This window comes from Paramormyrops kingsleyae, chromosome 8 (assembly GCF_048594095.1).
Source record: "Paramormyrops kingsleyae isolate MSU_618 chromosome 8, PKINGS_0.4, whole genome shotgun sequence".
NCBI lineage: Eukaryota > Metazoa > Chordata > Actinopteri > Osteoglossiformes > Mormyridae > Paramormyrops > Paramormyrops kingsleyae.
The window spans coordinates 3987843-4000281 of NC_132804.1; the positions used below are offsets into that span (position 1 = coordinate 3987843).

General features: G+C 37.8%; 1 protein-coding gene across 2 annotated transcripts in view; it reads left to right on the forward strand.

Moving 5' to 3' along the window:
- Positions 1 to 12439, forward strand: part of LOC111834582 (contactin-4-like) — a 141927-nt gene that overhangs the window by 114155 nt on the left and 15333 nt on the right. For both annotated transcript variants that reach the window (XM_023794052.2, XM_023794053.2), the window contains exon 12: positions 7736 to 7863. In XM_023794052.2, the coding sequence (XP_023649820.1) occupies positions 7736 to 7863 (128 nt within the window). The remainder of the gene's footprint in view (positions 1 to 7735; positions 7864 to 12439) is intronic.

Here is a 12439-nt window from a genome sequence, read left to right on the forward strand (position 1 = left end):
ACGTCTGCACGTCCGCATTTATGCGATTATGTAGCAGGTGAAGTTTCTATGGATGCTATTCGGCTACGTTTTTCATTACACATTTATGCGCGTCATTTCGAAAGACGCACAGCAGGATGGACTATATGCTGATGGTCGTGTCAAGGCTGGTCAAGTTAAGGAAGGCCCATAGTCTGAGGAGGAGTCCTGTGTCATCCCTATGAATGCTTCATTTTAATATTTTTTTAATATTATTATCTCCTTTTCATAATGTAGTGTTGACATTGTGTCACGAAAGCCAGTAACAGGGTTAGTTAATAGAGCTGCAATTAAATATTTCTCACTTTTCACTTTGCCCTAAAAAACAGGATTTATCATTTTTAAAAATATTTATTATACTTATTTAAATGCATTTAATGTTAAAAATTGTCTCCTTATATTGTGACATTCTGTTAGCAGTCTGGTCTGACAAAAAAAGGGGTCTGGCGACAGGGGTCTGGCCTGCAGACTGCCTTAACAACCTGCCGTGTCAGTCTGCCGCTCTACTGAGCTGCGATGGGAGATGTTTTAGCTGTTAATTGGTGGGGGAAATTACTGTACCATTGCTAATAGCTGTGGGTATTATTGCAGTTGGCAGAGAGAAAACACAAATGACATCATTATATTGTGGAAAAGTGCACAGGTGCATTTTTTTTCCCTCCCAATGCCAGTGAATAATCAAAGTTGCACCTCCACAGTCGTATTGCTCAAGATTAATTGCATTAATTGCATTAGTGCTCTATGGGGGCCCTTTGGGGGGGGAGGAGAGTTGGTGTCACTAGTCAGGTAATCCATCTTAATAGCCGCAGCCTTTTCGGCAGGAAGCCGGGAGTGGGGATGTCTTATCTCACTCAGACAACCCTGCAGGGACGCAGTTTAGATGGCATCAGCTGGAATGCAGCAGCTGAGAAAGCAAGTTGGGCACATCGACGCGACGAGGGGGGGCATGTCTGCGTTTCCTGTGTGGGCTGGGTGGGGCTCCCCAGCCGCTGGAAGTCACAGCCCGTCTGTAAACCGCGACTTTTTCTCACTTTGTCACTACAGCGAAAAGCTTTCTTTGCCATATCCGCATAGCAAAAACGTATCGTGTCGGCACGGTTAAACAAGAGTCGTCACACCTAGTGAGGATGCAGAAAAATCATCATGTTAAAAAAATCACTTTTGGGGGGCAGGAGGGAGTGTATGAAACAGGAGAGGGAGCTGTGTTCAGCGCTGGAGTAGAACATGCAATAATTTCCTCTTTTTACAGAGAAGGCATGTCCTCAGTGTGAAAACTGCGAAAGAGACAAACCCTAAAGGAGTGATAATTTGACCATCTTAGGGGTGTCTGCTGGACTGTTAATCATAGCTGAGCGAAATCAGTTGAGAATTTTTGACTTTACCATGAATGCTACTTTTACTCTTACATCCGCACATGCATGAGTGTCGTTACTTAACGCAGTGCTTTATGGAATAGTAGACTGTACAGGACAAATAAAGGGATTTCAGGGATGGAACTTTTTACGCTTTACGCAGTTCTTTACCATTTGAGCCTATTAGCATCACACAGCCTGTTTAGTATTCTGGATGTGCAATAATGTAAATGAATAAAAATACTAAAATTAATAAGATTAACACAGCTGCCGTTGTTCCTCTGAATTCATATTAATTTAAAATGTTTATCATTATTGACTCTAATGCCCATTAAAAACTCAATTCATGTCTTGAAATATCAATGACTTTGTTGTATTTAAGCTAAACCACACGAGTGCCAAAACTGTGTATCATCTGCTTTATCATTATTTTAATAACAGAATGGGAACGCTGTGCTTTACATTAAACATCAGCTTTTCTTCAGGAACTGTATGTCTGTGTTATCACCTCCCAAGCAAACTGGCTGCCTATTGTTTTACTCCTTTGATCTTTGTAGCTTTTTTATAAGATAATGCGGGGAAATAATGTACGAAATAAACGGAATAACAGGAACGCTGTGGCTCTGGGAAGTGTGTGATCTGTTTTTGTGATTTTCATGCTCAGTTATTATGAATGTTCTTCTAAACTGAAAATTACATTTATCTTTTCAGAAAGCATTGTGAGCCCAATAAGACCCTCCACTACTGTGAAGCAAAATTTACCATAAATATAAATATACTATATAAATCTAAACAAAATGAAATGATCTATATCACATGAAATTCACGAAATTCATCACAGTTCAAACTGATATGATATATGTTAATATCAATGTCAATATCAGATATATTCTACCTAAAGAAAGTATCTACAGTGATCTGCTTCTGATCAGATAATTACCTGAAATGGATTTCAACAAAAAGAATGAAGAATAATTTAAGTTGGAATGAATTCTGAAATATTACTACATCAAATTACCGTGAATCTGTACTGAATAAGGAGCAGGATTAGATAGATGGAAGAATTCATAGCTGCTTCACAACCTTTAATGTCTTCGGTGAAAACGCTGAGCATGCTGGGAGTCAAATTCCGGCTAATTCTACTTGTAGTGCCCTAATTACATGCAGTGATGTAATTCTTCAAACCTCCAGGAAAAACACATCACAAAACATATGTTTTGAGCCAGTTCTCCATTCTGCTTTGGAGATATTAAACAATGCTGCAGTAGAGACGTCGTTGGAATGTTACTGACGTGAAAACAGTAGTGATGTTGCACAAAGGAGGGATCATTTCAGTCTTAAATTCAATCTTGCTGTTGTAACAATAATCAGATTTATCTATACGGTCAGATATTTTGTCTAGCAGACCTGGCTGCCTGTAGATCTAAGCTAATTAGTATGTTCCTGTGTATGAATGCACCAATAAGCAGGTCAGTCCCTGTACTGATTGGTGTTTTGTGTAAATATCTATATTTTTTCTCTAAGGTTTTCTAGGCTTCTACTGATGCCCATGCTACAGTATATGAAAATAGGTAGAGTTATATATTAAGCAATGAAATATTAATTTTGAAGGATGATGCCAATATTCAATTTGAGGAGATAACTTTCAACATGTTGTATGTTAAAATGTTGTTTAAATGTCAGTGTAATTATTTATTTATCCATCATATTTCTAATTTTCTCAATTTATCTTAAATGAACATCTGCTCATAAGGTAAAATCTGTTTGCATATAACTACAGTAAAACCTTCCTCTGTCAGAGCAGAATATAAAAAAAACTCATTAACTTCCTGATGATAAAGTGGCCCATTTGTCTGACCAGCTGAAGTTTATTTGTACAGTTTAGTCTCATTCAGTGTTACTTACTGTCAACAAATGATGAACATGTCACCAAAGGAGATTCGAGGATTGGTGTATAGGAGAGACGTTCTACTAGGGGATCAGAAGAATTACAGGATTACACTTCTCTCTGGGAACTGGGCTGCGCAAAGCACCAGATAGCGTCCACAAAGTATCTGATGTGGTGGCTGTCGATCTGTTTAGGTGAAAAGCATTTTCTCACTTGTGGCTTTTATGGGCTATCAAGCTCATGGGCTATCAAGCTCTTTCAGGACAGTCGATACAGTAACGTATGCAACGGAATGGCATTGCTTAAGGCAAAGGCTCTGGATCAGTTCTCTACTTCTTATGTCTTAAAGAGAGGAATATCATGCAATGGACATACAGTAAACTTACCAAAACTATTTGTCATTTTACATACATCGAGCAGAATATGTCAGTTTTGTAAATAGTATGTATCTAAGCTATGCAGGGATATGCTATAATAATTTGTACTTGTATTTTCCAGTTGCAGTTCTATTCGTTGAGCTAAAAGAATAGTTATGAAAATGTCACAGGGATCTCTTTTGCCATATTCAGACAAAGAAGGATAAGGCTTGAATATGTATGACGTAATTCCAGTATTAATCATTACAGATTTGGCACCAGTAAATAGACACCTGGCCAGTTCTTCCTCGAGGCTGAATCCCACTGGTGTATTTGCTTTACATAATTGTATTTATTTATGTTCCTGAGAAATATTTCACCATCCAAGGCAGTATACGGTTAATGTGGACCTTGTTCGATTGTGCCAGAGGGGGGCAGTTTTGCCTATTTTCCCTTCAGAATCGTTGTGTGACATTCTGCTGGGTTGCCTGTTTTTTTGTGATGTTGAGGTAGTGAACCGGCGCGACACCTGGAAGTAGCTCAGCAATGGTGACAGCAGACCATAAAACAGCAGGATAGGAATCTTCTGCCCGCCCTGCTCGCACAAACTTGTTTGCTACATGGCTGAATATGGCTCCAAAGGTCGTTCTGCATGTTAAATGGATTATATATTGAAGTATTAATATGAGCGGAGAGGCGCCGATTATAGTCCGGCACGAAGTCACACGGTGATGTAGATGAGAGAGTCTGCAGGGATGACGTGTGTGTGAAACTCAGGAGCCAAGGTTAATTATTTTGTGAAATCACTAAAAGCGAAAGATTGGCCATTTTCCAAATTCACAATTAGCTGTATCACTTTTAGATTCTTATCTCCTTTTCCAGTCCTTTTTATTTACTCTGTTGTGGCAAAGTAGGCAGAACGTCTTTTCAGAGGTCTCATACTGAGATGGATGCCAGAGAGAGACTGCATGTTTGTTAGGAGAGACAGAGTGACCCAATGTTTACTAATTTAAATACACCAGATTTTGAAGTTAATAATTTCACATACTCACATTGCCCATTAGTGCCTTTCATGGTCTTCCTTTCTGACTGAACTCCCTACATGGGGGTCATGGGTTAAAACAAATGTGAATCACCATGTGTGACATTATTATTGATGCTTTTCTACATTTTAATGCATCCTGTGTCCTGGTTCTCTGTCGGTCCTTGATGTAGGATAAATGAAATTAAATATTTCTCTGTCGTTATATTTTTGGCACTTTGATGGGAAATGAATTCTGTAAGTTCAACCACATCAAGAAAACTGTAGTTGTTTGCTAGTTGTTCTCAGTCCTGACCTTCTGATGTTCTAAAGGATGATGCTATTGGCTGGTTTATGACCTTCTGATGTTCTAAAGGATGATGCTATTGGCTGGTTTAAGCAGCTTCTCCCTAAATGCCACCCTAACATTCTCAGTCCCATTTCCTCCAAATAGCATATGCCTGGGCACAGAGCTTTCATTAGGGGACACTCTATGATCCCCTGTGATAACATCTCAGCCAGAGTGCTGGTGTCTCCTTAAAAAACAGCCAGAGAATATAACCAGGGAGACTTCTACTTGAGACCGTGTAATTTTCCACAATTTGCACTTCAGAATGGAAGTGGCATTTTCCTTGGCATGCAGTTTTGTGCACGTCTTTCATCTCTCCGCAGAATAAACGCGAGTGCCCCTCTGCATGTCAGGATCTCCTTTTTGCAGGAGCTTCATACTCCCTGAACATTTGCAGCACTTTGAGGAAGATGATAGCGCATTTCAGGACTCCCTTTTGTCGAGAATAATTGTCTCTTCTGCAGAGAGCAAACACAGTGACCATCAACTTAAGAGAGTCTGTCTTCAGGAAAGAGCAGTGGTGTAGCCTGGCCCACCTGTGAATCGTTAATATGTGTTGCATTGCACTGCACTGTTCTGTCCACAGGCCAGGGGAAGAAGGTGTTCAGGGCTGATTCCAGTGACTGTGCAGTTGTGGGGGCAGAGAGCTGCAGACTATTAAGAGATCGTCCTGTAGACATACACACACACACATATATGTGTGTGTGTGTGTGTGTGTGTGTGTGAGCGGGTTTACCTATCCTTATGGGGACACAATGTCCCCATAACGTGATAAATATCTGTTTTTTTTTCCCTTATGGGGACCGGTTTCCTGGTCCTAAAAAACTAAAAATGCAAAAACTCTTGTATTTTGTTAGGTTACTTATGGTTATGGTTAGGGCAGGGTAGGGTTTCAGAATTTTTATTTTCTAGAAGGATTTGGTATAATTGCAGTTTACTTTATATTTTTAAATGAATTGAATGTTGATAATGCTAATCAATAGCTACAGTAAATTCAGAATTATTACCATATATCTTCACTGTAACCTAGTCAAAGTCCTACATTTATTACCTGCTCATGATATGGTCTTTACAGCAGAGTAATCATCTCTGCAGAACGGTATGGAACCCAAAAGGGGCACCAACAGAGACAGCCCAGCCCAGAAAATGTCCAGCACTTGCCTGTCTTGCTGTCAGCATACGCACATTACTCAGACCCTATGATCTGGCTGAGAACACAGACTTCATGGTATATATATATACATACAGTTTTTCATGTGGCATGCCAGCACAATTGCCGGAAATTAGGTCATATCTTGGTCTAGATTAAGGATTGTGCTGCCCCATTTGCTGCTAATCCCCAGAGATCCAGTGCATGTTCAAAAAATAATCTCTCCTAATAGGAAATACTTGTTCCATTGGCGTGTGACTAGTTTGCAAAAATGCTTGACCTTCTTGCCAAAATTCCTCGGCTATTAATTTGTTGATTTTAAATATCTAGTTTTTTATTTTTCATATTAAATGTGCTAACTACAGATGAAAATGTGTGTGTGTGTGTGTGTATATATATATATATATATATATATATATATATACACACACACACACACACAATGCATTTACTGAATATATACAGTATATATATATATATAATTTGTAACTTTTGACTTTTAAGTTTTTTTCACACAAAGTGGGGCCAAGATTTTTTCTTTTTTCGTATTGGGATGCTTTCATTTTCATTTCTTGTCAGAGACTAATGGTGTAAAAAATATGCATATAATTATAGATGTCTGAGTGTGTGTATGTATGAATATATATACACACACACATATGCACAAAAATATATTTATGAAGTCCTTGACAAATGTGCAAAGTAATCATAAAGTAATCGTAATGTAATCGTAAGTGCTCATTATGTTAGACAGTCGGAGACACATCTCTAAGTAAAGAGCTTTACAGTAAGTAGGCTTCTGGATGTTTCTACCATGTTACAAACTCTTGCTGTTGACGGCTTGTGGATGGAGAATAATCTTTATCATTGTTTAATGACTCAGTTCTCTCTTATCTCTATCCTGGCTTTCAAATGTCTATATGTTCACTTTTTTCGCCAATTCAGGGTGTCTACTGTCAAATGTAGTTAAGGGTCATGCAATTTAATGAAATATGGCCCTCGGTCAGCCTTGCAGAAAATAAACTTCTCTACAGGATTTTGATTTCAACTCATTACCTTTCCTACAAGAACATTTGGTTATGCTTTACATTAACTGTACCTGCATAATACCTTTATAATGCATTCATAGAACATTCAGTGCATCTTCATTATGCATTCATAGAACATTCATAATCATGTTAAGTATGTTAACAGTTTTAATGTAAATTAATAACAAACATTATAATAGTATAATCGTATAATGTGTGTTATTAATGTTTATTAAAGCTGTTAAGGTATACTTATATGCTATTTATGAATATTCTGCAAATGCATTATGAATCCATTATGAAGTTGCACTGAATGTTCTATTAATGCATAAAGAATGAATTATGATGATACAATTAATGTGAAGCATTACTGAAATTTTATTATGCATGTGGAATCTCAGTGTTATATTTTAGATATCACCCAGACACAAAAAAATTATTTAGACATCTTCTCTGTAAATATGACTTGTAGTCATCTTATATTTTAGAATACCATTTTAATCACATTTTAATCAATCGTCATATCACATTGTATACTACTTCCGCCATAATTCTGTTTTGTTTGCTTTTCAGGATTTCTGTGATGGACAGTGGAAGTCTGCGGATAACAAATGTATCTAAATCAGATGCAGGCATCTACACGTGTGTTGCAAGAAACCAGTTTGGTGTGGCAAGCAGTACTGGGAGCCTAGTGGTGAAAGGTGTGTATGTTCTCTTTTATTTCTGTGGATGGAGCCTCTTACAGTTTACGGCCATGTCTGTACATGTTCAGAGTACTGCTTCATTTCATTTTAAATTAGTAGATGATTCATTTAGTTTTCTGTTTGACACCTCTGCCCAACATTTTATACTTGTTATGTGAAACTAAATTTGTGTCTGCAGTCCTACTCATGCCTTGATCTGGGATTGGTGGTCAAGTCACAGTGATTACTGCCGTAGCTAGAGTCATGCATATTTATCCTGATTTAGAATTAGGCCACATCTCTCTCAGAATGCACGATTTCATGCATGGGCCCTTGAATGAATTTTACTGTGTATATAGCAGTGTGTGTGTACAGTGTGTGTGTGTGTGTGTGTGTGTGTGTTTGTGCATGTGGATTAAGTTTATATTACATTGGTGGACCAAGTGTTCCCATTTTTCAGGTCCCCACAAAGATCTGTCAATGCTATCAAAAACCTAAAAAATTCTGGAGTTTTGTTTGGTTACTTATGGTTAAGGTTAGGACTGGGTGGGGGTTAAGGCCGTCAGCTTTAAATGAGACAGATCTCTGGCTTCTGTAATCGTCATAGAAACCCATACAGTGCAGGATCCTCAGCCGGAGATAATGGTCACCGCCAGGAATCACATTCCTCTTCTCTTCCTGTTCCTTACTTCTAATATGGCATTAAAAATGAATGGGGGTGGCGTAAGGTGCTGTGACCAGTTGGCTTTGTTCTGTTAGAGGTGCTCTTCTGCCATCCATCTGAACGGAAAGGCACTTCCCTCATCAACCTTTTTTTCCGTTTCATTGTAAAACATTTAATGTAAACCGAATGTCACGGACGAGAGGATGTAACGCCTGACCCCAGCTAGCTATGCCATTCAGACATTCAGTTGGAGAGCCTGAAGGGAAAACACTGTTATTATGAGCTTGTTGTGAATGTCTGTTAGACACCGTGTTTGATTATAGATGCTACAATTTGTTTGACCAAAAATATTAAAGATATTTAATACTGTTTCATTGAGGTCAATGTGTAGAACTCATGGTTGCTAAATAATTCAGATAATATGAAAACAAGCAGGTAAGTCTAATTGTTGGGGAATAAATAAAAAGTCACCTTTTTTTGTGGCCACTTCATAAAGGTACTTGTGATCTATCTGTCTGTCTGTCTGTCTGATCTAAAGTAACCTTCATGAAATCAGAATCTGGTAATGTAGCAGTGCTTTGCTACTGTAATTATCAGCTATCGCTGGGACATATATCCATAAGATCTGTAATAAAGGCCACCCTCTACATTCTAACAAATTCAAGCAGGCTGATGTATTTTCTGATACTGAACCTAAAGGATTTTGGCTAATCTCTCCTCTTGATCATGACTGCTGCACCAGGAGTGAGGTGGCATTAAGCTAATCTCCCAAAGCACAAACAGAACCTGCAGAGAAAAATAAAGCGCTGTGAATTCTTGTTGATAATAAATCAAAAGCTTTGTTACACTTAATCATTTTCAATAAACAAATGGCATGTGACAGATGGCTATGAAGCACATTAAGTTACATTATGACACCCCCATGATATGCCTGCTTTAAGCATCCTTAAAATGGCAGATTTTGTCTTTTATTCACTTTCCATTTCATTCAGTACGATGAAATATAACAGTACAAGTTTTGAGTAAAAATAACGCCTACTTTATAAATGAATGATAATATTGTTGCTCTTGTAGAGTGTACATCAGGTGAAGCTTAAAAGCACTTATCACAATTTATTATGCTGATTGATACTGTTGTTTTTTTTTAGTTCTGTCTGATAAATATGATACTTAAATGGCTACAATAGTATTACTGTCCTTTAAATCACTCCTAATAATGTATCACAATCATAGACCATGAGGAATGGGGAAGAATCATAAGATATTTAGGTTTTTTTTTATATATGTAATTTACTGCTATAATGATTTTCATTTTGCAAATCTTTCAGCAGCACAGTTTTACACTCACATTTGTTACACTATTGCCATTCAGAGAAATGAAATGGCTTTCTGTAAAATATGCTGTCATATTTGTTTAGAGGGTTTGAAAAATTTTACTCTGATTCCAAATTAGTTCAGTTTGAAAAGTCTTAAAATTCCTTGAAAAAGGACCATCAACAGTATCAGTACGGAATGAAAACACATTTGGAAGTTTCCTCCCGCTTCGGAATGGCAAACAGGCTGCTATGGCAACCTTTCAGTTTGCTTTTTCTAGTTCCATTCTTTCTTAGAAATATGAGAGCAATTTTAATATTTGGAGTGTGTGGTTTTTATGTTTTCTTATAGTTTATATTATAGTAATGAAAAACAGCAGGCAGCCCTGGCAATAAATGTGAGTTACCAGTGTTTAAGGGTGGCTGGGTGGGGGCTTTTGGACTCACTGGGGGCTGCGCTTTGTGCATCTTGTTGCACATGATGGCTGATGACTGAAGTTCATTCTCACACTGGGAATATTTCCAGTAAATCGCCATCAAGCAGTGTTTTCCTCTTCCTAATTAATAATAGAGAAGCCAGCTTCATATATAATAAATGCTCTTAGGTCAGCAGTCAAGGTTGCAAAGAGCATCGCGCACACATGCGAGACTGCATCCTCGTGCTGAATCGTCATGCTCAGCACTTCTTCTGCTCCAAAGTTCATTCATTTTTCATTAATTTTGGAAATAATTTGTTATTAAGAAAAGTGCCTCTGTTCTTGCTTAAATGGAGGGATAATTAGCATGTAACATGTGACCAGAAATGCATCTGCATAGATAAATGAGGGGGTGCAATATTATCCGCAGAGATTTCTCTATATTTTTGTTGGAAGAAATTAGAAATTCAGTGACGAGAGTCATTGATAGCAACAGATACTCATTACTTCTCTGCACATAAAAAGGTTCTGGGTGATGATAGAAAACAATAATACTGCTTCAAGAAATGTTGCAGCATGGTGAGGAACCCGGCTAACAACAGGACTCCTGTAGAGAGTGTTATGACACATTGCTGAGTAAGGTTTCCGGCCTCCTGGGCACGGAAAAGCAGTTATATATGTACATATGTAATGTGTGTGTGTGGGTTGGGGGGGGTTATGAATATATTACATTGTGGGGACCAAATGCTCCCACAATATGATAAAAACCTGTTATTATTTTGATGTTGTAGGAACCATTTCGTTGGTCCCCACAAGGGGAAACTAGATTTTATAAAAATTTGTGACTGCAATCAAAACACTAAAAATGCCAAAAGTCTTGTATTTTGTTTGGATACTTATAGTTAAGGTTGGGGCTGAGTAGGGGTTAAGGTTGTCATTTTTCTCATTGTGGTTTTCCCCGTATGAATGCCTGGACGGTCCCCACAAAGAATACAAACGTGTGTGTGTGTGTGTTTGTGTATGTGTATGTCTAAAAGTAATAATGATTAAGAAGGCAATGTGACACCATTGTCTGCAGTGAAACTTAATATTTTATTCATTGGTTTGTTTGTTCATTTTTATTTACTTAATAAAATACGATAGCTATTCCAGAGCTGTGATGCCTCCTAACATTAGAGTTTATTAGGTAAATTTCTGTATGGAAATAACATGTATTCTATAAGCATGTGTACTGCCAAGTTTATAAACTAATAGCTTAATTGACATATGAAAATTATATAATTGATATGTGTATTTGTTCCGCTCTCTACACTACTTTTGTGTCTAAATAAGTATTCTTTAATCCTCATGCTACTGCAATGAAAGAATGACAGTTGGTGCTTTATGTGTTACTGTGCGCGTTCCTGCTGTCATTCTGCATGAAAAGACTTTTATATGAGGACATTCCTCCATCAATATATAAATGCTTTCTTTCATAGAGGACTTGTGCTCTGCTGTCAGAGTTGATGATGTTGTGGAAATGGGATTGAGTAAATTTACATGCACAATGTTACTGAGATACAGGAACTCAGTAGGCTGGTAAACTTGCCGGCCGGGAGTTGATCTTATGAGAAACGACAGTAGCTTATTTAATTTGACTCTTCTGGGATTAACACTGAAAAATGCCTGTCAGATTGTATTCATTACAAAATATATGCATACATAACTGCTGTGCAGACTCCTTAAAAACATCGGCTTCATGTAGCTGCTGCCATTACCAACATAGATCTAAAATACAGAGATGTTAAGCTGTACACTTTGGTGACACTACGGCAGGGTCTGAGTCATTCATATTGCTTAATCCTCCCCTCCCTTCGATTCCTTAATGTATAAATTGGTGTTTTTGGTGTAACCTGGAAACCCACTGGTACCAGTAACAAGGCCTGTTATCTCGCCCCCTGAAACCATCGAGTGCCAGCCTTGAGCACACGTCACACATTTATTATTTTTCAGCTCCATCATAGTCATTATAACTCCATAGTCATTACTACCCTCTGGTATCCCAGCAGTCATTTGTAATCGATTGCTTTGGTCTCGATTCCGGCTGAAACTACCTGCCTTTATATCAGAAAAATGCCACTGTAGTACAAATTGGTTCAGGATTTGTATAAGATAAATTATATGATTGTACCTCATTTGATACTGGCTGTAAGGCACAGTTA